Here is a 26,282-nt window from a genome sequence, read left to right as displayed (position 1 = left end):
TTCTGGCAATGTCTTTTTAACATGGGCTGCTTGCCACTGTGATCTGGATGAAAAAATACAGGTTTGGAAATCAGGAAATTGTGGATTCTAATCCTGGCTCTGTTGTTGACGCACTATGTGGCCACTTTTCTGCCTTAGTTTTCCATCTGTAATATGAGATAATATTTACTGTAGGGTGTTGTGAGAATAAATTGATTAGTGTCTATATAGTGCTTTGAACATATAAAGCACTGTATAAATGTGAAGTATGATTGCCCTCCAACTTTCATATCTCAGACCTGGAAGCTCACAGTGTTGGATCATATTAAAGAAGTTCTGTATTAAAATCACAAATGAGTTTGATTCCCCATAGTTTAAATTCCAGGGTATTACTAATTAAGAGGTCTCTTGGTTTTTGGTAGTTTCTCTCCCTCTATGTGTGAAATCTGCAAGCTGCTAATTGCGTTAGTACACTCTAAGACAGAGTCTGTTCTCAAAGCAATTCACACAGAGAGAGACTCAAAGCAATACTCTGTAACAACAGAAACAGCACCCAGAGACTCCCCGCCCTTTTGTTGTATTAACAATTGTGATTAAAATAGAGATAGAGGATGTATGTGGATGGATGCTTGGTGTGGATAATAACTGAATGATCAGGGAGGTGCCAGCCTAAGAATCCAGTGTCCATCGGCTGAAGAAGGCGTCAAGTGGAAATAACCAGAGGAACCCCGGAGGGCAGACTGGAATCCACCCAACAGCCTCAAGAATGGGAGAACCAAAGAACAAGATAACATCTAGCAGCACGGAGCCGTCAGGAATGTGCCATCTGCTGATTGATTCAGCAAACGCATGATGAAGCAATTCCCATAGACTGGCATAGGAAGAAATTCCTATAAAAATGGACTCTAGAAAGTGAGAATTTTGGAGATCTGATTCTGCAAACCAACTTCCAGGAGCATCAGATGAGCATCTGATAAGGCCCTGCTCCCTCCTCATGTCCAGGCCACCTGGCCAGTGGCTTGGCATGAGCAACTCTAAGGCTGGAACTATGATAACAACCTTGCAGAACCTGTGTATGTGTGTGTGTGTGTGTGTGTGTGAGAATATGAGATTGAATGGAATGTTATAACTATAACTAACTGCTTACTATGATTCTTTCTGTATTCACAATAAATGTGGTATTTTGCCTTTTTCCCTTTAATAAGAACCTGCTGGTTTTTAATTTATTGGTATAACAACAGGTCTCTCTCTCAGCATTTTTCCTGCATAGAGTGTAAAAGACTAATCACCCTGACATCTTGAATGTAGCTGTTGGCTACCCTCTGCTGGCTCTTGTTGCTAGTAAGCAGAGCCCATCACCTGCCCAGAATCTACAATTCTGCCACTTTTACATACTGTAAACTTCAATGTAACAGAAGGAGAAAGGAAAAGTACCAGAGTGTGTGCCAATATAAGCAAGCTATGGACAGAACTGATTCAAAGTCCCTCTGCTGAAACAATTGTGGGAAGAGTTCTTCTTTCTGTTTTGCTTTTTATTTCTGAACATGGATAGTATCACATTCCTTTCTGAACTCCAGGTCTGTCATGGTTTGCAATTGTTTTATAACGCTTTGAATCTCTGTAAAAACTGAAAAAGAATCTAGTTAATTGCTGCATTTACTGACAAAGACACCATCAGTTTCTTGGCTGTATGTCAGTCAGGATTTGAAAAAGCACCAAATCCAAGTTTTGTATAACATCAGTATATCATTATTATCTACTGCAGTTCAAATATTATAATATCTTAGCTAGGAAAGAAATTAATCAGTCGTGGATTCTTTTAGATATTTGATTTCCAAATGATTATGGAATAAAATGAATAGTGTAATGAGAGATTTTGCTTTTAGCTGTTTTGAAAAATCTTGCAATATCTTGAAGAGAAAACCTGAAAAAAGGGGTTTAAATATCTTAAAAATGTCACCTCTCCCCATTGATATAATTAAGGTGGTGACAATATCAGGACACTTTGATTTGCATAAAACAGTAATTAGTTCTAAGACTAAGGCTTTAAATAAATAGTAATTGGTGATAGTTTAAAGTTAGAAATCCAAAATGGCAGATGCAATAATCCCCTATGAACGACACAGGGTTAGGGTATGGAAAGTCCCAGCAACTCATAGGGAGGAGCTTAGCTATCTAAAAATAGGATGACGTAAGAGGGGAGAAGCTAGATAGGAAGTACAAATATGCTAATAAAAAGGGGAGGATCTAAATAGGAAGAGGAGTTATGCTAATATCTGGAAGCTGATTGGCTGAGCCAGGGTAATAAATTATGTTAATGAGCAAACCTTGAGAGAGCAACCATTAAATGAGGTGACAGCCAGCAGGCTTATTTGTGGAGTTTTTGTGAGTATGAGCTGAGAAGAAGGGAAAGGACAAGATCAAGCAGGCCTCCGTATCTATGACAACAACAGCAGTGACGACCGAAGATTCTGGAAGGCAGCAGCTTGTGATGCTGGATTTATATTTTTCCTCTCTACCCTAAAAAGACACATAGAAAAATGGATTAATAAATAAGCAAATTATTCAAAAGGTCCACATGGTCATCAGGTTAACAGATAAAATATATGGAATAGAAGCACACAAAGGGTTATTTTTACCACAATTAGAAAATATACAGGCATGCTCTCGATTTTAGGTAATACCCGCATTCTTTTCAGAAATGACAACAGAAGACGTCTGATAACCTAACAGCTACACTCCCTCTGGTGGCACCAGCAATTTCTTCAAAAACTGCTGTAGACTGACTTAGTCTGAACAAGATTTCACATGTATGCTGAAGATACTACAGTATTTGATTTATCATATATAATTATAGATAGATGGAATATTTGACAGGCAACCCACTGTGATGAAGTGGGACTTATACCTTGTTCTTAATGTTTTCTCTGAATATTGTGGGGGTGCCACAGTTTCCCCTATTCAGTTCTTAAGTATCTAGGTGGTGGGATAAGGGTGTATGATCGTTGCAGAGCCCTAGAGGGCAGGTGTGTCCAGGGGCCTGGACACAGGGAATGGCCAACACCATGTTTCCTGGCAACTGATGGCCTGGCCCTTCCCCCCCTGCAAGGTGAGAGCTAAAGGGTTGAAGACAAAGAGATCAGGTGGCCTCCTGGCCTGAGAAAGGGAAAAAGCCCAGAGGAGGAGGGGCTGGAGAGAGTTTCAGTTTGGGGCTGTCTGGGGACATGGAGTGAAGTGCAGACGTGGTTGTCTGGCTCACTGCCCCCCAAAATGGACCCGGCTAAAGGGTCCTGTTCTCTGTACCTACAAGCTCTGTTTTACACCATGTTCCTGTCATCTAATAAACCTTCTGTTTTACTGGCTGGCTGAAAGTCACATCTGACTGTGAAGTTGGGGTGCAGGACCCTCTGGCTTCCCCAGGAGCCCACCTGGGCGGACTCGCAGTGGGAAGCACACGGAGGGGCAGAGGATGCTGAATGCTCCGAGGTCAGACCCAGGAAGGCGGAAGTTGTGTGAATTGTGTGTCCTGAAGACAGTCTGCTCACAGAAAGGAGACTTCCCCAGAGTCCTGACTGGCTTCATAGGGAGCAGTTCCAGAGCATCATCCAGGGACTCCGTGACACCCATGGAATACAAATATAATTCCACTGATAGGTCCTGGGTCAATATAAATCATGAACCCTATGTTTTCATGGCTCCAGAACTTCAAGGTGGAATTATCTGAATAGAATGGCTGATTCCATATTTTCTAAGTATTAAGTAGGTGATCCTCTCTTGATTCTTCTTTTTCTTCTTCTGACCCCTGAGGTTTAATCATCTTTTTCACTTTGAATATGAAACAAAGTGTTTGGTTGGTTGGATTTTTAACAAATTAATTAAAATGTGAATGTGAATCAGAATGTCTAAGTACATCACATTACTGTGTGGAAAATAATTCAAATTACTGTTGCGGTCCAAATACAAAACAGCCCAAAGCTTTAAGCAAGCAAGCAGGCTGGTCTGCCAACGGGCTGGTCCTGGCAGCTTTCCACCCTTTCCTTTATTCTTTCTCTCCCCCCAGCGCAATACATTCTCCAACACATAAAAGGAATACACTGGCTTTGTTTAACTTTCTTATTTACCAATTTCTATCTACCGCATTCCTTGCTCTCGGGCCTTGAGCCCAGTCCTGGGAGGCTTCCCACGGTTCATGTCATCTGGGCGAGATTCCAAGGTTCATGCCCTTGAGAGGAGCCGTGTGTGCACTGCTCCTACACAACACTCCGGGTGTGCCCTGAATGTTGCCAAGTGCATGAACCTTGCATGAATGCTACAAATTACTATTGCTATCAAGTGTGTCATATTCATATTAGTGCAAGATTATTATGGAAACTACATACTTTTTATGACTGTATTGAAAGATTCTAAAGTTTTACGAAAACAATGAGGAGTTCAGTGGCACCTTAAAGACTAACCAATGTATTTGGGCATAAGCTTTCGTGGGTAAAAAACTCCACTTCTTCAGATGCATGGAGTGAAAATTACAGATGCAGGCATAAATATACTGACGCATGAAGAGAAGGGATACCTTACAGTGGAGAGCCAGTGTTAAAAAGGCCAATTCAGTCAGGGTGGATGTAGTCCACTCCCAATAACTGATGAGGTGGTGTCAATACCAAGAGAGGGAAAATTGCTTTTGTAGTGAGCCAGCCACTCCCAGTCCCCAAATTATTCAACCCCAAATTAATAGTGTTAAATTTGCAAATGGATTGTAGCTCTGCAGTTTCTCTTTGAAGTCTATTTTTGAAATTTTTCTGTTGAAGGATGGCTACTTGTAAATCTGTTATTGAATGTCCAGGGAGATTGAAGTGTTCTCCTACTGGCTTTTGTATGTTACCATTCCTGATATCTGATTTGTGTCCATTTATTCTTTTACGTAGCGACTGTCCAGTTTGGCCTTCATAAAATATGCCTTCTGCCAGACTGAATTTTAGGAAGTGCACTATAGTTAGATGGAAATCTTGTCTCCTTTCCCCACAGTGCAGCAGAAGCTTATCAGTTATATGCCATTAATATACATTTCTGTATGTGCTGGGTAAGCCATGGCCTGCAACTTATTACTTGAACCTATGCCCCTCACAGAAGATAGCATATGTCTCCAGAATTTAAGGTGGACATATTTTAAATAAAAAAATCAAGAGAAATCTGTCTCCCTATGTGCTTGTCACCATAGCTGTGAGTAGTTCTTATTTATGGTTACTGTATGTGAACATCTGTGCATAAGGCATTCACAGTATAGGGTCCTTGGCTCTGGAACATACTGTTTCTGTTGATAAAAATAGAGTGAAAATACATTCAGGGCCTGGTGTATGGCCCATATATTTGCCATACGTGGGGCTTTTACCAGAGGAGGATATTAGTGGGATATAGTCTGTAAAGAGCTGTATCCTGAGGTGAGAGTTTAATTATTTGTTGACATTATTTTTAGAATGTGTGCACCTTAGAACCAGCCTCATCCTTGAGTTTTTGGAAAGTCGATAACATGTTATAGGTTCTACCACAAATGAATAATTATTTAAAAATAATTTTTAAATAATAACCAACAACAACAACAACCAGTAAATGTTCATGCTATTAGACCCAAAGGTCCCAGGTTCAGTCCCCACAGATACATATGGAGAATTGAACTGCTGTGGGCCTCTAAAGCTCAGGCTGAACTTACCCAGTGAGAGAGTGTGTGTTACCCATGCTGAAAGCATGAGCCTCTACTACTTGTGACCTTAGCAATATTAACACAGAATAACGTTCCAAATGAACAGACTGTGACCATCACAAGTGCTGTGTGACCCAAGGGTGTCTAGGGTAACCCTCACTAAAAATGTCAAGGTTCGGGTAGGCTCGCAAAAAGGAGAGCAGATTCCTCCAACACTGGTGGTTAACACTGAAGTTAGACTCACCAACCTGTCACAAACTGTGCTGCTGATTGCCCACACTGGTTATCAAGAAACTGAAAAAAGAAGTCACACAGCCCCCTTTATTACATTCTAGTTCTCTGGCTCCCAATCAGCACATAGGTTGCGTAAAGTGGCTGACTATACAAAATATTCTTCAGATCCACAAAGGGTCAACCACATTCCCAGGTCAATATTAGTTTGGATCTTACCCAAAAAACCACACTGCCTGCCAATCCTTTAGTATCTAAAAGGAAATATTTTATTATGAAAGAAAAGAAGAAGAAGAAAGTTGTTAAATCGTCAAAACAATCAGATACATACATAAGATTTCAAAATCCATATATCAGGTTCTTAGTAGTTTTAGTGAGTTTGCTGGCTTGCAGAGTCCCTCTGGAACACATCCAAAGTTTGGATGGGTCAAGCTAGTTGGGGGGTCAGTGGCATGGGGGTATGGATGTGGGGGCTCAGGGTGGTGCAAGGGGTGGGATATCAGGGTGGGGGGTTGAGTGAAGGAAGCTCATTGGGAGGTGGTCTGGGTGCAAGGGTGGAGGTCCAGAAGCAGGGGGGCTGGACGATTGTAGTGCTGAAGGAGCACTAAGGGATGATAAGGCCATTGTGGAGAAACTAAATGAATTCTTTGCATCGGTCTTTATGGCTCAGGATGTGAGGGTGATTCCCAAACCTGAGCCATTCTTCTTAGGTGACAGATCTGAGGAACTGTCCCAGATTGAGGTGTCATTAGAGGAGGGTTTGGAACAAATTGATAAATTAAACAGCAATAAATCACCAGGACCAGATAGTATTCACCCAAGAGTTCTGAAGGAACTCAAAAGTGAAATTGCAGAACTACTAACTGTAGTCTGTAACCTATCATTTAAATCAGCTTCTATACCAGATGACTGGAGGATAGCTAATGTGATACCAATTTTTAAAAAGGACTCCAGAGGTGATCCCGGCAATTACAGGCCTGTAAGCCTGACTTCAGTACCAAGCAATCTGGTTGAAACTACAATAAAGAACAATATTGTCAGACACATAGATGAATATAATTTGTTGAGGAAGAGTCAACATGGTTTTTGTAAAGGGAAATCATGCCTCACCAATCAACTAGAATTCTTTGAGAGGGGTCAACAAGCATGTGGACAAGGGGGATCCAGTGGATATACTGTGCAGAGATTTTCAGAAAGCCTTTGACACGGTCCCTCACCAAAGGCTCTTAAGCAAAGCAATCTGCCATGGGATAAGAGGGAAGACGCTCTCATAGATTGGTAACTGGTTAAAAGATAGGAAACAAAGGGTAGATATAAATGGTCAGTTTTCAGAATGGAGAGAGGTAAATAGTGGTGTCACCCATGGGCCTGTTCTGGGACCGGTCCTATTCAACATATTCCTAAATGATCTGGAAAAGGGGGTAAACAGTGAGGTGGCAAAATTTGCAGATGATACAAAATTACTAAAGATAGTTAAAACCCAGGCAGACTGCAAAGAGCTACAAAAGGATCTCTCAAAACTGGGTGACTGGGCAACAAAATGGCAGATGAAATTTAATGTTGATAAATACAAAGTAATGCACACTGGAAAGCATAATCCCAACTATACATATAAAATGAAGGAGGTCTAAATTAGCTGTTACCACTCAAGAAAGAGATCTTGGAGTCATTGTGGATAATTCTCTGACAAAATCCACTCAGTGTGCAGCGGCAGTCAAAAAAGCAAACAGAATGCTAGGAATAATTAAGAAAGGGATAGATAACAGAACAGAAAATATCATGTTGCCTCTATATAAATCCATGGTACACCCACATCTTGAATACTGTGTGCAGATGTGGTTGCCCCATCTAAAAAAAGATATATTGGAATTGGAAAAGGTTCAGAAAAGGGCAACAAAAATTATTAGGGGTATGGAAAGGCTTCTGTATGAGGAGAGATTAATAAGACTGGGACTTTTCAGCTTGGAAAAGAGACAGCTAAGTGGAGATATGATTGAGGTCTATAAAATCATGACCGGTGTAGAGAAAGTAGATAAGGAAGTGTTGTTTACTACTTCTCATAACACAAGAACTAGGGGTCACCAAACGAAATTAATAGGCAGCAGGTTTAAAACAAATAAAAGAAAGTATTTCTTCACACAACACACAGTCAATCTGTGGAACTCCTTGCCAGAGGATGTTGTGAAGGCCAAGACCATAACAGGGTTCAAAAAAGAACTAGATAAGTTCATGGACGATAGGTCCATCAATGACTATTAGCCAGGATGGGCAGGAATGGTGTCCCTAGCCTCTGTTTGCCAGAAGATGGGAATGAGCAACAGGGGATGGATCGCTTGATGATTACCTGTTCTGTTCATTCTCTCTGGGGCACCTGGCACTGGCCACTGTCAGAAGACAGGATACTGGGCTAGATGGACCTTTGGTCTGACCCAGTAGGGCCATTCTTATGTTCTTATGTTCATATTTAGCCAATCATAACTTTTGTACTGATACCTAACATGGCATATCATTGCAGTTTTGCAATATTGGTATCAATAATGTTATAAATAATCACCCGTATTCCATACAACATCATATGCTGATCTCAGAGTAACAGCCGTGTTAGTCTGTATTCGCAAAAAGAAAAGGAGTACTTGTGGCACCTAAATTGGTTAGTCTCTAAGGTGCCACAAGTACTCCTTTTCTATATGCTGATCTGTTATTACAGCAGAGTTTCTCATGAAGGTGTTGCGGGAGTGTGAGTTGGATGAAGTTGGGGTATGTACTGCTTTTCAATGGCTGTTGGTGTGACATTGCACTCCATATGTTTTATGGAAATATGCTTATGAGTGTGAATATGATGCAACTGGAATATGCTTTATGCAAAAGGTCTCTTGTAAAGTATCATAACAAAGGTTATAACCTACTGAATATATTTCTCCTATTTGTATGCATGTATCATTCTTGTATCTGAAGCTAGAAATATGAAGTATAACTCTGAGGTCCTACTGTAATTATGCAAAGTGTGGGCCATTAATGGTGGTTTAGAATCTTGATGGCTACCATTAACTAGGACAATTGATTGTAAATGGTTTATTTACCTGCAAACCTTCCGGTGTACGTGCGGGCCAACCCAGGAAGAATGGAAACTAGGGGTCTTACAGTGACATGTGATCATGTCACATGATACTGGAATCCATCTTAATCCTTGTACTTTTCCACTGATGAGGTGGGGGTGGGGACAAGCACAGGCAAAAGATTCCCACATTATGCCAAAGCTATAGAAGGGGGTGGAGCAGGACAAAAGGGCTGCCAGTCATGAGAAAAACTGCTTATCACCCGAGATGTCTCCTGGAACTAACAAGGATTGTACTGGGGAAATGATTGGGCCCAGACTAGGAAAGAGTCTAGTCTGCGAAAGAAGCTTATTGGAACATCTTTGAGGGTGAGATATTACCTGTAATCAATTTCTTAATGTATTAGGCTTAGACTTGCGTGTTTTGCTTTATTTTGCTTTGTGACTTACTTTGTTCTGGCTGTTATTCATTGAAACCACTTAAATCCTACTTTTTATACTTAATAAAATAACTTTTGTTATTAACAAAACCACAGTAAGTGATGAACACCTGGGAGAGCAAACAGCTGTGCACATCTCTCCATCAGTGATACAGAGGACGAACAATTTACAAATTTACCCTGTATAAGCTTTATACAGAGTAAAACGGATTTATGTGGGGTTTGGATCCTATTGGGAACTGGGTGTCTGGGTGCTGGAGATAGGTGACTGCTGAGCTGTTTTTAGTTAAAGTCTGCAGCTTTGGGGGCATGGCCCAGACCCTGGGTCTGTGTTGCAGCAGGCTTGTGTGTCTGGTTCAACAAGGCAGGGTTCTGGAGTCACAAGCTGGCAGGGAAAACAGGCTCAGAGGTAATTTCAACACATCAGGTGACAGTCCCAAGGGGATCTCTGTGACCGAACCCATCACAGTTGGAAATGGAAGTGAATACCTAATGGAGTGCTGGAATGTGTTACCAATAGCTTTGTAGGGGATGCGAAGGAATCAAAGAATACTTGAAACTTTTTAAACGTATTTTCATTCTTTCCAACTGTCTCTAAACAAAGTTGTTGTTTGTGTTAATACTATATTGTGTATGTTTTAAGCATTCTATAGACACAAAGTGACTATGATCTTTTAATCTTATTTCCTAAAAATGAAAAGTTAAGTTGCTGTTGTTTCCAGTTTTTTAATGGTGCAATATCTAGAAGAGAATTCACAGGAGCCTAGTATTAGAAATTTGGGTTCCAAACCTACGAAACCTGAGGCAGGTGCCTATTTTTATGTATGTGAGTAGTCCCACTGAACTCAATGAGACTATTCATGTGTGCAAATGTTTTCAGAAATGTGGACTTTGAAGACACAATTTAGCCCCTCTTAAGGGTTTCATAAACCCACCCATAGCACCTACAAACTGTGGGCAGAGAGAACCAACCACATGACTTGGCTTCTTATAAATGTAATCACTGTAAAATATTGTTTTAACAGTGTTCAGCTTTAGACAATTTGTTTATTATAGAATCACCTGCAGTGGACTAAAGGCTGGTGATTTTAATGAGAGATAATGATGAAGACTGAAAAATCACCTTTCAGATAATGGGTCATTCATCTGCAATAGAGCTAAGATGACTCAGGAAAACATGGTGAAGTTTCTTGCTTTGCCACCTAAATGCATTTTTGTACCAAACCATAATTATACCAGTGAATCCTGAATTTGGAAGAAGATAACAATCCCTTGCTCAGGCCAAGTCACAAGTTTATGGATTGTTTATCTTCTGATATGTCTTCTGCATGACTTGTCAAAGGATAAGAAGCATGCTGGCACTGAAAAAAAATTAACAGTTGGGACAGTTTTCCCAGACAGTAATTCTGATTTTTGGAAATGCAGCCCTAAGAGAGAAACATCCTGTTGAGACAATGCAGAAAAACATTTGTAAACAAGTAAAATAAAAAATAGTATCATGACAAATCTTGGAATAATCTGCATTATATTTCTTATAAAATCTCCTCCAGATTTTAATTCATGTTAACGCCAGATGACAAATGAAGTTAGGATAATGCACAATAGTTTGTATTAATTTAGTCATGCATGAATTTCAATGGTGGCATGATCAGGCCTTTGTGCTCACATTACTGTTCATTCGCGCTCACATTAAATAATAATCTATTTTGTACAAGTGAGCAATAATTTTACTGTCCAAAGAGCAATTAACAGATGTAAAACTAAATATCCATTCACATGGGTATATCATTTTGTTGTATTCTGAACACACACAAACATACAGTAAATGTCTGTCTTATGCAATAATATGTATCATAGGTTTTATATAGCATTTTTTATGCAGGGATCTCACTGCTTTTCACATGAGGCTAAAGCCATGTCTATACCAGAAGCACCAGGAATACCAATATACTATACTTGCAAAATGCTGCAAGCATGAATGCAGCTTATATCAGCAAAACTGAGCTCTTGCTGGTATCGATTATTCCAGCCCTCCTGAGTGAAATCAACTATTCTGGCAAAAGTGCAGTTTTGCCAGTATAACTAGGGGATCTACACTAGTAACTTTTGCCAGCACAAGTATGCACAAACCTCTTTGGACACCAGAAATCCAATCCTGTTCTTAAAAAAGGTGAATTTTATTAAAAACAAAAAGGAAAAAATTACATCTGGAACTTAGGCATTTTGCTATATCTTAAAAGAAACAATTACAAAAATTAAGCATCCAAAATAGCTTTCTTGGGGGTTCAGCTTAAAGCAAACAAAAGCATCAGGGGTTAGGACAGAGGAGATCCACAAACCAAAATAAGAAATAAACCTAATAGAGTCTAACAAAACATTCCCTGTCCAAATTATTTCTTCTAGGTATGGAAGATACTTTTTCATACCTGGTTCAAACCTTACACAGCATTTCTGCTTATAGCATTGCTGTTCCGTGTCCCTGCAGCCCAGAGAACAAAGGAGAGACAAAGGGAAAGATTTTTTCCCCATTTTAAAAAGTTCTAGCCTTCCCATTTGCTCTTTTGATCAGGTGCCCTCTACCTTTTCTTTACCTAGGGACCTTTTACAGGTAAGCCAGCAGCCACCAAGAGGAATTTTATAGCTAACTGGCTGGCTGGGTGGCCATAAAAGGGAGCTCTCCCCCCCCACACACTTTATTTATCACACCTCTTCACACCCCTGACCAACATAGTTATGCTGGCAGAAATCAGTAGTGTAGACATGGCCTAAGTATCATTATCTCTGTTTTACAGATGGAAAAAACGAGGAACAGAGAGATGAAGTGACATGCCCAAGTCACACAGCAGCTCAGTGACAACTGGAATAACACCGAGGTCTCTTGATACAAAATGCAGTGCCATGATTGCTAGATGATACTACTCCACCTTTTGCCAATGACAATTTTAAGAAATGAATGATTAATGAAAATCGTTAGGAGTTTGGTATTCTAATTTTTATAAATATATAATGTCTTCTTCAGGTTCACATCAGGAAAAAATAACTCAAAAGATGCATAGTTTTTTCCTTTCAAGCTTGAGTTTAATCTGCAGACACTTAGCTTGCTCAAAAAAGCAGAGGATATGAACTCTTCTGACTGACGATAAAATAGGTATATTATTTTAGTCCTAGGTTGTATCTACATTAGGCTCTGCCAAAAATATCCCACCATTGCTTCTACTGGTCAGCGGCAGCACTAGTATAGACAGGGTCTAAGGAAGCCACTGGTATTTTAACCATAATGTCTTCTAACCATGTTTAGAGCAGTCTAGATGACCTGGGGATTAAAACGTCAACTACCAGCACCTTATTTACACTAGGGCTCCAACTGTTGTTGCCACCAGTGGAGCTGAATCAGCAATAGCAATGGTACAAAAAGTCTCATGGTATGGTGTCCTCTTTATATTAAATATTTGTGTTTTTCTTTACAATCAATTTGCATTTGTCCAAACTGAATCTCATATTTATTTATTTTTACCCACAGAGACCTATTCCTGAGAGATGCTGAGGTTCTGCTGTTCTTATCAGCATCATTGTGATGTTTAGAAGTTCTCAAGCTCAGGTCAAGATTAGTTTATTAAACAGATGTGAATTCTCTTTCCTCAGGTTTCAGAGTAACAGCCGTGTTAGTCTGTATTCGCAAAAAGAAAAGGAGTACTTGTGGCACCTTAGAGACTAACCAATTTATTTGAGCATGAGCTTTCGTGAGCTACAGCTCACTTCATCGGATGCATGCCGTGGAAACTGCAGCAGACTTTATTTATACACAGAGAATATGAAAAAATACCTCCTCCCACCCCACTGTCCTGCTGGTAATAGCTTATCTAAAGTGATCATCAGGTGGGCCATTTCCAGCACAAATCCAGGTTTTCTCACCCTCCACCCCCCACACAAATTCTGGTGAGCAGGAGAGTGAATTTGTGTGGGGGGGTGGAGGGTGAGAAAACCTGGATTTGTGCTGGAAATGGCCCACCTGATGATCACTTTAGATAAGCTATTACCAGCAGGACAGTGGGGTGGGAGGAGGTATTTTCTCTTTCCTCACTATCTGGTATCTTTTATGATCTTCAGCCCAAAGGGAATAAGCTATAGCATTATACACACTTCTAGATTGGTACAATTGCATTCATGCTAGGAGGTTGTACTGCTTGAACTACACTAGAACAGTGGTTCTCAAACTTTTGTACTGGTGACCCCTTTCACACAGAAAGCCTCTGAGTGCGACCCGTTCTTATAAATTAAAAACACTTTTTATATATTTAACACCATTATAAATGCTGGAGGCAAAGCGGGGCTTGGGGTGGAGGCTGACAGCTCGCGACCACCCATGTAAGAACCTTCTGACCACTGAATGGTCCCGACCTCCAGTTTGAGAACCCCTGCACTAGAACCTCAGAGTTATGAACACCAGAGTTACGAACTGACCAGTCAAGCACACACCTCATTTGGAACTGGAAGTACGCAATCAGGCAGCAGCAGAGACAAGTACAGTATTGTGTTAAATGTAAACTACTAAAAAAATAAAGGGAAAGCAGCATTTTTCTTCTGCATAGTAAAGTTTCAAAGCTGTATTAAATCAATGATCAGTTGTAAACTTTTGAAAGAATGTTTTGTTCAGAGTTATGGACATTTCAGAGTTACGAACAACCTCCATTCCCAAAGTGTTCGTAACTCTGAGGTTCTACTGGTTTCTGAATCAGACAAGTTACAGCTATACAAAAACTCTGAGTGTATGAGCCCTAAGTGACAAAGACCAAGAAGATTCTGTCCGCTCAGAAGTCATTTTCCTTTGTGAAAATACAGTAATAATTTCTTTAGAAATTAAGGTTACTTGAGGTGTCATGGGGAGAGCTGCCCTATGCATAGAGGAATGCTTCTATCCTGGCTGAGATACAATTTAATGGTGGTGGTGACACTTGTTGTACCTCTTGGTAATGGGCAAAAGCTCTTATTATTTACCTAGTAATTTGGGCAAAAATTATTTAATAAAATTTAACTTTAAAATGCGCTACATGGAGTGGTTTAAACTTAATGTGATAAATAAAGGTGAGGGAGGGTTAGCTATAAAATCCCTTTTAGTAGCTGTTCACTACTTGCTTTACCTGTAAAGGGTTAAAAAAAAGCCCACAGGTAAAAGGAAGGGGGTGGGCACCTGACCAAAATAGCCAGTGGGAAGGAAAAATCTTTATCTGTCTGTAGTTGTTCTCCAGACAGGGCTGGAGCTATGCTGTAAAAAGCTGTAAACCAGGTATAAAAATCACCAGATCATACCTAGAAACTACTCAGTTTGAAACCCCAGATATGTAAGTAGATCAGGAAATGTCTAGAAAGATGCCATTAGGTTTATCTCTTTTATTCCTTTATGGCTTGTGGACTCCTCTGTGCTAAGCCCCAAATGCTTTTGTTTTGCGTGTAACCATTAAGCTGGACCTCAAGAAAACCATTATTGATGCTTAATTATTATATTTGCTCTCTTTAAATCTAGCAAAAAGCCTAAGTTCCAGATGTAATTTTTTCCTTTTTGTTTTTAATAAAATTTACCTTTTTTAAGAACAGGATTGTGGGGTTTTGTGTCCTAAAAGGTTTGTGCATATGTTGTTTAATTAGCTGGTGGCAACAACTGATTTCCTTTGTTTTCTTTCTCAGCTCTTCTCCGGAGGGGATGGACGGGTAAAAGAGCTTGAGGGTACCCCACAGGAGGAATTCCCAAGTGCGCCTTCCTGGGTCAAAAGGTTTTTTTTGCACTAGGGCGGTGGCAGCATCTACCCATCCAAGGGTAGAGAGAAGCTGTAACCTTAGGAGTTTAATACCAGTCTGAAGTGACCAGTATTAATTTTTAGAATCCTTGCGGGCCCCCACCTTCTGCACTCCAAGTGCCAGAGTGGGGAATCAGCCTTGACACTTAAAAATCCTGTAACACTCCGGGAATGATTAGGGTACTGACAGACTCTGAAATGAAAAAGCCTTTCACCACAAATGCTAAATCAGGGAAATAACCTCATTAGTAATAAGCCCCATGTACATATAATTCATCTCACTCTAGAATCCCTTTAAAAGAACAGTGAAAGTTAACAGTAGTCTCTATACTGAATGGAGATATATGGCTGATTTTTCTGCTGGGGGTATCTGTGTTTGGGGGCATATGGGCAATTTTGCAGGGGGTCAGCTCCCTTCCAGAGCCTGCACCCTGCAACCCCTCACACACCTAATCCTCTGCCCAAGCCTTGAGCCACTTCATACACCCGAAACCCCACATCCTTGATCCCACCCCAGAGTCCACACTCCCAGCCCACAGTCTTTACCCCCTCCTACACTCTGACTCACTGCCCCAGCTCGGAGCCCCCTCCCATACTCCAAATGTCTCAGCTCCAGCCCGCAGGTGGAGCCCTCTCCTGTACTGCAAACCCCTTATCCTCAGCCCCTCCCCAAGCCCCTGCCCCAGGCCAGTGAAAATGAGCAAGTGAGGGAAGATTCAAGATGGAAGGAGGACCATGGAGTGAGCAGAGGACGGGGCCTTGGAGAAGGGGTGAGGCCCAGACAAGGATGTTCAGTTTTTTGCCATTAGAGAGTTGGCAACCCTGTCTCCAGGGGAAGTCAGTGGGGGTCTGTGGTGTGAGGTCAGTGTTTGGCAGCGGGTCTGCGCTTAGTACCGGGTATCAGTGACACGCTACCCGACAGCAACAGCCCAGGCCGCAGGCCCAAAGCAGACTGTGGTTGCTGAGCCCGCCCTCGGGGACGTGTCCCTCGCCGTCCGCCATAGCAAGACGCTGCCACCAGGGGGCCCCCGGGATTAGTTCAGAGAGCGGAATCGAAGCTCGGCCGACCGCGGCTGGCAGCTCCGCGCTCATGGGAGCCAATGGAGCTCGGCTTTGTTCCGCTACAGCTCAGCCTCTGAGCCAATCGGCTGGGGCCTTGTAGCGCAGCTGCCAGGCCGTGACCCTGGTGTCATGGCCGCCTGCACGGGGTGTCAGGTCTGCTGCCGCGCTGGGCTCAGGAAGCTGGCCGCGGCCAGCAGTTTCCGCCCGCTGCTCGGCACCATGAGGCGTTGGCTGGGACCAGGCGCTCGGCTGGTACAGCTGGCCCAGGCCCGAGGCTTGCAGGGCGGCGCCGGACCCTACAAGGTGGCGTCGGTGGACGTGGGGAGCAGGTAACGAGGGGGCCGCCGGGAGAAAGCAGCGTCCGCCCGGGGGACTCAGTCCCCCCTCTCCACCGGACCGGGGACCGTCTCCTTTCTCTCTGTATCCTGGTGCTTGGGCCTGGCCCCCGCGCCTGCCACGTCTTCCAGCTGCCCCAGAGCCCTCTGCTCCCTCCTAGAGCACCTCACTTCTCTGTCTTGCAGCCTCTCATCCCGAGCCCCCGCCCCATCTCAGAACAGCCCTCCTCGCTGCCCTGTGTCTTCTGCCCTCCCTCAGAAAATTCCCCCTCGCTGCCCTGTGCCCCGACCCCCTTCCCCGAGCCCCCTACCCTCTTCTAGAACAACTTCCCTCTCTGCCCTGCGGGGTCTGCCCCACTCTCACCCAGAACAGCCCCCCTCACTGCTCTGTGGCCTGCTCCCCTGCCCCTTCCAGAACATCTCCCCTTCACTGCCCTGCTCCCTCCCAGAACAATCCCTCCTGTAGGTGTTCTCCGCTCCCATCCCCCACCATGGTTTGTCACTTTCTTCTTCCTCTGACCCCAGGGTCGCTTGCCATCTGGGTATGCCCCCTTGATCTCTGCTCCCCACTGCCCATTCATGTCCAGTGTCTGCTGAGAAGTGTGTGTTGGTGGGGAGAGGCAGGTTTGTGTAGCTTTGCTTCAACCATCCCTTTTCCAACCCACAATCTCCAATATGCAGCTAGTGGAGCCAGAGGTGAACAATAATTGCTAAACACATTGTTTAAAATCCACTGGTCTCCTTTTCTTTTTATGCCTGGCCTTACTGCATACAGCTGATGCACTGCTCTTCAGTAGCCCTTGCAATACCTTGTCATGGTGGTAAAGTGATTTGCAATTAAAATCCTCCCATCACAATGACTAAGGTGGTTTATGTCATGGTGGTATTGGTGCTGAGTTATGCTGGTACCTTTATAAACTAGAAAAGTATTAAAACACAAGCCATTTAAGGTTAAAGTATCTCAGAAATAACCATCCAGATGTGGACTTTTCCTGCAATTTAAGATTTAGTGGCTGACTCCCTTTCCCCACATTTGATTGATAAATTTCATTAGAGGAGCTGTTTGAAAGTTTTAGAAATAACTAGGGGCCTGATCCAAAGTCCACGGAAGTCAGTGGAAAAGCTCTAGTTGACTTCAGTGGGTGTTAGATCAGGCCCTAAATCAATGGAAGTAAATAAGAAAATTGAATGTCATTTGAACTTTTTTTCCACTACACTCTCACATACATAACTGCCAAATAATGGGCATAGTCTTACCTCTAAATGTAAAAGTGTGTGTATCAGATCTTCCCCTGTACTTTTTCCATTAAAGTACTGTCTGCTGTCACTGAGAAAAAGTGTTTGTGTGGGGTGTAAATGTGGTACTTTCTGCCTTGCATATATACACCCTCTCATTTTGTGTTTTTTTTTTAAAACATTTAATACATACACCATTGAGAATAATAGCCCTTAATAGAACTCTTAAAACTCTGAAGCGTAGGGGAGACTGGCTGGTTTCCAATAGAATATAGAGCCTTTCATCTCTAAATCAGTGGTTCAAATCTAGCCAAATTCAGTACGGCGGAAGATGTTACTTTCTGGCTCTTATTTTGCAGATATGAGAAGTGGGTGCTTATCTCTCTTGTTCCACATGACTTGCTAGCTGTTGCAGATGGCAGTCATAGCAGAGAAGTATGGGATGGAATTAGTTTGGAGATTAAGGGTTTGTCTACACTCCCCTGTAGTTTGGAGGAGGGTGGGGAGAATAGCAGTGCACCCCAAAACGGTGTGCTGTAACTCCCCCATGTAGCCTACTTCAAACAGAATTACATTAATGCAAGCTAGGAACCTCTTAGTTCATGCCCACAGCATCCACACAGAACAGTTACAGCACAGCACTTCAGTGCACACTGCTATTCACACCCCACTCCATTGTCCAAACTACTGGGCAGTGTAGATGTAGCTTCAATTTTCCTTTCATCATAGAAGGCGGTCACTTTGGGAATTGAGGCAAAATTGCTGAACAGTAGGGAAGCTTGTACTCTTATTTCCTATTCTGTGGATAGAGAGAGGGCTTCAGCATCCTGACTTGTCAAAGCCAGTTTCTATCATGAATAGTAAATATAATCAATATTTTCTAAAACTATGAAACATAAAAGATGAATGTATAGTAGTTGAATAGAGAGGTGTTGATAAACTGATCCTCATTTGTCACTAATGGCAGTTATCTTCTTTTTAACAGAAAGTTGGAAATTTCCTCTGGAAAACTGGCCAGATTTGCTGATGGATGTGCTGTAGTGCAGGTAAAAAATCTATGCAAACTCAAAATGTGTAAGTCAGCTTGGATAAATGTACTGTTTTTTGTTGAGATGTCTCAGCCATGTATGGTAATTGGACTCCCTACTGGATCCACAGCTAGCTACTGCATAGAAAAAAACTTCATTAGGTTTCCAGAAGCCTCACCAGTGCACTGTAGATTCATGTTTTCTCTTCACTTGGAAAATGCTCTACTGAGAAATGAAACTAAATGATACATTTATGAAAATGTCTTTTCTAAAAGTAATTTCACTGTTTTTAATCAAGTTAGGTGATACATCAGTGATGGTCACAGCAGTCAGTAAAACAAAGCCTTCTCCATCCCAGTTCATGCCATTAGTGGTGAGTACTAATTGTAATTACACAAACTGCCCAAATTGATAACTATAAATAATAGTAGAGAAGTAGAGCTTGAGTCCTCAGATATTTCAGTTGGATTTTAATGTAAATTGTTTTGTCTCTGTGGTTACACCAAATAGAATATTCAGCTATTAAATTCAGATGTAGTGTCGTCTTACCTTTTTTATAGGTATATTTAAGAGAGAGCAGTAATTACAGTTTTGTTTATGAATCCCTGTTTTGTTGTATAAGGTTGACTATCGCCAGAAAGCTGCTGCAGCAGGAAGGATTCCCACAAACTATCTTAGAAGAGAACTTGGTTCCACTGATAAAGAAATTCTTACAAGCAGAGTAATAGGTAAGACTGAGACTGACAAAAGACTGAGAAGACAGTGTCCAGTACTTTTTTTGTTGTTTGTAATATCCTCATTGAAAGTTTGAAAAGAGAGGGCTACCTGTAACCACCGTTCTCAGCGAATATTGCCTCTTCAGAAGTTTTGGGAGAAGCTCATACCTTAAAGTGCTGCAAATTTCAGAACCATTTAAAAACAATGTCCGTTGGGGCTGCATGTACATTCCCTATATGAAAGCCCAAAATACAGTAAAAACTGTTTTATCCGGCATGTTGGGGAAATGGGGGGTTGTAAGTGAAAAATGCCGGTTATCTAAGAGGGATGGCCATTCCTCCGCCTAGGGAGCAGCAGGGACATGTCGCCACTTCCAGAGAGCCAAGTAGGGAGCCTGCTGGTCCCGCGCCAACCTGACTATGAACCGGACTTTCTATGAAGATTAGAAATGCCGGTTTATAGAGCTTTCCGGTTGGTACAGGGCATGATAACACAGCTTTTACTGTATCTGATAGCTTGTGAGATTTCCTCTTTGCTACTAAGATTGGGATTTCTCGTGCCTCAGTCTAGAGGGACATCATCTCCTGGAGCTAATCATTTGTCAGGAGAGATGAAAGAAGAGGCAACCAAATTGTTTTCTGGAAAGGTAGGAAAAAAAAGGAGACAGACTGTTTGGCCCAAATGTATCCTCCTCGCACCTTCCTCATTGTCTGAAAAATAGTATCCAAGATGCCCAAAACTTGTCTTTTGAATGAGATAATGGAACCATGAGGCTCAATGTTTTCTAAAACTAGCAGGACTTAATAGACAATCTGAAGATGGGATAGGGTTCTGAACAGACTAAGCCCCAGTCAGTGTGCAGAGGTGTATTAATAAATCAGGTTGAAAATCAAAATTAAAAAAAAAAAAGCAACGTGCTTAACTTCACCATTCAGTTGCGTTGCTTTTCATTACATGTCATCTTATTACAAGCTCTCTGGAGCTAGCACTTTCTCTTTATGTCTGTAAAGTATCTACACATTCATACTGCTACTAATAAATACTCATATTTTCAAAACGTTTTCTTTTCAGCAGCAGGGAAAGAACCATGAGAGCATTATTGAGCTCCTTTATACTTCCATCCTTCAAAAGTCAGTTTGGACATGTGCATGGTTACTGATTTTTAGTGTTTTCAAGGCTCCTGGCACTGAGGTTCATGCTCTTAAATAGGAATCCGCAGAGGCAGTTCTAACTGGATAAAAATGGAAAAAATTTTTTTTTCATATTGACGATGTTTTAATGGCTTTTTAAAAAGCTTCATTATTGTTGCCTGGATCTTTGATGCAGTTTCTGCAATAAGATTTACTTTATGCTGACCCTAAAGCAGCAGAGCAAGGATTTTGTAGGGTTATTTCTGTATAAACAGTTTATTTTTCTTGGTTAGTTTTTAAAAAAGGTAATCTAGGTGAGACTTCCAAGTATAACAATTTTAGGCAGGTCAATTTCGTTTTAATCTGAAGTGTTATAATTTAAACCATTGAAATGTATTTATTATTTTATATAAGGGGAAGCTTAGCTATGTACAAAGTTTATTACTAACTGTGACTTGGAGCGCAGGAATAGCATAGTAGATCAGACCACTGGTACATTGTCAGGTATCCTGTCCTTGTTAGTAGCAGTTGTTATGTGCTTTGGAGGAAAACACTAGAATTCGTTATACCGGAAAACTGTAAAATAACCTGCTCATAGAGCAGAGGTGGGCAAACTATGGTCCACGGGACCGTCCTGCCCAGCCGCATAGCTCCCGGCTGGGGAGGCTAGCCCCCAGCCCCTCCCCTGCTGTCCCTGCTCTCTTGTGGGTGTGTCGCTGCGCAGGCAGTGTGGCTTGCACCTGCCCACCTCCCAGGCTTTCCAATAAGCCTGTCCCGCTGCTCTGAGCGGCATGGTAACGGGGTAGGAGGTCCTGGGGGACAATCAGGGGACAGGGGGCGGTCAGGAGACAGGGAGCAAGGGGGATTGGATAGGCCTTGGGGTTGGAGGGTCCCGGGGGGGACAGGGAGCAGAGGGGGTTGGATAGGCGGTGGGGTCCCGGGGAGGTGGTTAGGGACGGGGGGGTCCCGGGAGGAGGTGGTCGGGGACAAGGAGAAGGGGGGGTTGGATGGGTTGGGTGTTCTGAGGGGGGTAGTCCGGGGGCGGGAAGTGGAAAAAGGCCAGGCAGTTTGCAGAGGCACAGCCTTCCCTACCCAGCACTCCATACCGTTTCGCAACCCCATGTGGCCCTCAGGCCAAAAAGTTTTCCATCCCTGTCATAGAGGAAGCTTCTTCCTAATTCCCATTGCTTAGTGGCTGGCGTGTATCTTGAATCATGAAGGATTATTTCCCTTATATTTTATTGTATCTAATGTGACAGTGAATATTCTCACTATCCATGTACATGTCTAATCCTTTTTTGAATGCTGCTCAAGTTTTAGACTCAATATCTTTTGGCAAAGAGTTCCACAAGTTAATTAGGCTTTGTGTTTCTAAAAATTTTAAATGTGTTGGTTGTCAGTTTCTTTGGATAACTCTCTTGTTTTTTTTAATATGAGGGGAAAATAAAGATTTCCCAAATTTTATCTTTGTCATTTATTACTGAATATATGTCTATCATTTACTTCCTTCATCCACTTTCTCCTATAAACAGTCATAATCTTAATCTCTGCATGTATGAAAGTTTTTAAATGTTTTTTACAGATCGATCAATTAGGCCACTCTTCCCAGCAGGCTACTATTATGATACACAGGTGGGTTCATTATTTTTAGTGATAGTCACAGTTCTGTGGGAGCCAAAAGAAAACTGTTTTGGGCAAGCTTCCAAATTGGGTTAATGTTTTGCAAAATAGTGTTAACTGTTGGTGCAGTTGAAGGATTAACAGCAGCCTTCTTTAATCGGTCGGTAAATAATACTGCTTAACACAGACCAACTATTCATTGCTTCAAGGAAAGCTTTTCTTTGAAGCTGATCTGAATTCAGACTCACTATCACAAAGAAATGAGTGGGATTTATTCTCTGGGAGAAAGTAATTTAACTAGCTAGGAGCTGTAATTCCTGCTTGGTAATATTTTAGATGAAACTATATTTATGTTGCATGTCAAGTAGAATAGGCTATTCAACAACCTTAAGTCAAAAAGAAAAGGAGTACTTGTGGCACCTTAGAGACTAAGCAATTTATTTGAGCATAAGCTTTCGTGAGCTACAGCTCACTTCATCGGATGCATTCAGTGGAAAATACAGTGGGGAGACTTATATACACAGAGAACATGAAACAATGGGTGTTACCATACACACTGTAACCAGAGTGATCACTTAAGGTGAGCTATTACCAGCAGGAGAGGCGGGCGGGCGGGGGGGGGGGACGACCTTTTGTAGTGATAATCAAGGTGGGCCATTTCCAGCAGTTGACAAGAACATCTGAGGAACAGTGGGGGGTGAGGATAAACATGGGGAAATAGCTTTACTTTGTGTAATAACCCATCCACTCCCAGTCTCTATTAAAGCCTAAGTTAATTGTATTCAGTCTGCAAATTAATTCCAATTCATCAGTCTCTCGTTGGAGTCTGTTTCTGAAGTTTTTTTGTTGAAGTATTGCCACTTTTAGGTCTGTAATCGAGTGACCAGAGAGATTGAAGTGTTCTCCAACTGGTTTTTGAATGTTATAATTCTTGACGTCTGATTTGTGTCCATTTATTCTTTTACATAGAGACTGTTCAGTTTGACCAATGTACATGGCAGAGGGGCATTGCTGGCACATGATGGCATATATCACATTGGTGGATGTGCGGATGAACGAGCCTCTGATGGTGTCACTGATGTGATTAGGCCATATGATGGTGTCCCCTGTTGGAGAACACTTCAATCTCTCTGGTCACTCGATTACAGACCTAAAAGTGGCAATACTTCAACAAAAAAACTTAAAGCTATTTCCCCATGTTTATCCTCACCCCCCACTGTTCCTCAGATGTTCTTGTCAACTGCTGGAAATGGACCACCTTGATTATCGCTACAAAAGGTCCCACCCCCCGCTCTCCTGCTGGTAATAGCTCTCCTTAAGTGATCACTCTGGTTACAGTGTGTATGGTAACACCCATTGTTTCATGTTCTCTGTGTATATAAATCTCCCCACTGTATTTTCCACTGAATGCATCCGATGAAGTGAGCTGTAGCTCACGAAAGCTTATGCTCAAATAAATTGGTTAGTCTCTAAGGTGCCACAAGTACTCCTTTTTCTTTTTGTGAATACAGACTAACACGGCTGCTACTCTGAAACCTTAAGTCAGTGTCCGAAATGATCTTCATTGTAAGTCCATGTTCCATTTTCTCTTGTAGAAGGTGGGGATAAAAAGCTCAACCTCTGCATATTTGTGCAACAAAATAAAAGTAGTCCTTAAAACCCAAGAACCTCTCAATCTACTTCCTGTGAATATATTAAGGTTGTTTTCACTCTGGAATTTTCTCTCTCACATTTGTTACCTCTTAGATTTATCTCATTATTAATCTAACAAATGTGTGAGAGAAAATTCCAGAGCGAAAACAATCTTAATATATTCACAGGAAATATTATTAATATTTCTGAAGTATACAAAGTGTAGATAAAGGTAACTTTGTCACATTTTAAGGGCCTGTGTTTACCCCTAATTTGGTGGTTCTTGGTGTTAAATATCATTTTTCTCCGTCAGTTTATCGATTTAGGTACTTGAACTTTTTTTTTCCCTCTTCATATGAATTCATATAATTTTTAGGTCATTGTATTCGTTGTTTCTTGCAGGTGTTTTGATAAAAAAAACAAACAAACATATAGCTCAAAATTCTTCCATTGTCTTTCATATTATACCAGATCCTTTGTAATCTTTTAGCAGTAGATGGTGTTAATGATCCTGATGTCCCGGCAATTAATGGAGGTAAAAGTAATTTTAAATATTTTGTAAACTTTATTTAGTGTTTGTATTTATGTAATCATTTTAAAAATGTAACTCTTACAATTTTAGCATCTGCAGCACTTGCGTTATCAGATATCCCATGGAATGGTCCCATTGGTAAGTAAATATTTTTGCTTGAAAGCTTGTCTCTTACCAACAGAAGTTGGTCCAATAAAAGCTATTACTCACCTTGTAAAACTCTAATATCATGGGACCAACACAATACAGCAACAATGCATATAACTTGAAATCTAGCCATTTTCAAATTAAAGGCAGTTTCAGGTACTACATCTGTCCCAAATTCCACTGCCAGTTTCTATGGTTTTACAGTCATGTTTTGTTTTTCTCTTCTCTCATACTGTTAAGCTCCACAAACAAGGAAAACTGATTATATAGAGCAAATAGTGAAACTACATAAAAAGTTGCAAATGTACAAAGTAAAACTGAAAAATAGAATAGATTTTTTTTTCTGATCTGAGTACTTTTAACAATAGTAGCTACAGAACTACAGACAGATGTGTGATCAGTAAAATGGCTTCCCTTAACATTCGTTTGCAAATTGGATACAATTAACTTGGGCTTGAATAGAGACTGGGAGTGGCTAAGTCATTATGCAAGGTAACCTATTTCCCCCTGTTCCCCCCCCCCCCCAACGACGTTCTTGGTAAACCCTGGATTTGTGCTGGAAATGGCCCACCTTGATTATCATACACATTGTAAGGAGAGTGGTCACTTTAGATAAGCTATTACCAGCAGGAGAGTGGGGTGGGGGGAGAGAAAACCTTTTGAAGTGATAAACACCCATTTTTTCATGATCTGTGTGTATGAAAACATCCTCACTGCATTTTCCACTTTTATGCATCCGATGAAGTGAGCTGTAGCTCACGAAAGCTTATGCTCAAATAAATTGGTTAGTCTCTAAGGTGCCACAAGTACTCCTTTTCTTTTTCCTTAACATTCAGTAATTGTTACAATAGTTTAAACAAAATAGTAAGATACATAATAGCATTGCAACAACTGTCTAAAAACAAGGCGTATTTCTCAGGTCATACTTTTTTTTAAATAGACTTTATCTGCAGACAAAGTGATCAGGAATATACCTTCTAATTTTCATATTCTGAGGAAATATCCCCATGACTATAAAGTATATGGAAAAAAATACTTTTTAAAAGTGTCCATTTAATTCTATTTATCAAGTTAATACACTTCTATGAAAGCTTCTTCTCCTGTAACACTACTTCAGATTATCTCTAAAGTGTTTCTTTAGTTTATTGGAGACATTAAAGCAATTCTCTTCAAGGTTTTGGTGGGGAGGGCAGACATTCTACAACCATTTATTTTCTTATTCTAAGGCAGGGGTCGGCAACCTTCAGCACATCCCTGTGGCCCACGACTTCCTGCAGCTGCCATTGGCTGGGAACAACAAACCGCAGCCGTTGGGAGCTGCTGGGTGCCGTGCCTGTGGACGGTCAACGTAAACAAAATGTCTCTTGGCCCGCCGGTGGATTACCCTGATGGGCCACGTGCTGAAGGTTGCTGACTCCTGTTCTAAGGAATAGTCTCAAGCATAGCAGCAGTCTTGAAGCATCTCCTATAAGTTGCAGGAAATGTTCCATTAACAGGCAAGTCTTACTGTCTTCAAACCAATTGGTAGCCTTTTTCCTTCAACAATATATGCTTGTAAAATTTCCAACAATAAAATTTTATTAAACTGGATATATGATAGAACATATTAGGGATTTAAGGATTTTAAAAAGTGTAAAAAAAATTAGAAACTTAT

The 26,282-nt window shown here is 41.4% G+C and overlaps 1 protein-coding gene across 5 annotated transcripts in view; it reads left to right on the top strand.

Annotated features, from left to right (window-relative positions):
* The first annotated feature begins 16,248 nt into the window (after positions 1 to 16,248).
* Positions 16,249 to 26,282, top strand: part of PNPT1 (polyribonucleotide nucleotidyltransferase 1) — an 83,618-nt gene continuing 73,584 nt past the window's right edge. For 2 of the 5 annotated variants that reach the window (XM_073339329.1, XM_073339331.1), the window contains exons 1-7: positions 16,249 to 16,580; positions 18,808 to 18,868; positions 19,149 to 19,223; positions 19,473 to 19,578; positions 22,280 to 22,329; positions 24,421 to 24,484; positions 24,572 to 24,619. In XM_073339329.1, coding sequence (XP_073195430.1) covers positions 16,381 to 16,580; positions 18,808 to 18,868; positions 19,149 to 19,223; positions 19,473 to 19,578; positions 22,280 to 22,329; positions 24,421 to 24,484; positions 24,572 to 24,619 — 604 coding nt within the window. In that variant the 5' untranslated portion in view covers positions 16,249 to 16,380. The remainder of the gene's footprint in view (positions 16,581 to 18,807; positions 18,869 to 19,148; positions 19,224 to 19,472; positions 19,579 to 22,279; positions 22,330 to 24,420; positions 24,485 to 24,571; positions 24,620 to 26,282) is intronic. The other 3 variants (XR_012158287.1, XM_073339328.1, XM_073339330.1) reach the window with 2 other exon arrangements.

This window comes from Lepidochelys kempii, chromosome 3, assembly GCF_965140265.1.
Source record: "Lepidochelys kempii isolate rLepKem1 chromosome 3, rLepKem1.hap2, whole genome shotgun sequence".
Classification (NCBI taxonomy): Eukaryota; Metazoa; Chordata; order Testudines; family Cheloniidae; genus Lepidochelys; species Lepidochelys kempii.
This window is presented reverse-complemented; position numbering and strand designations above follow the sequence as displayed.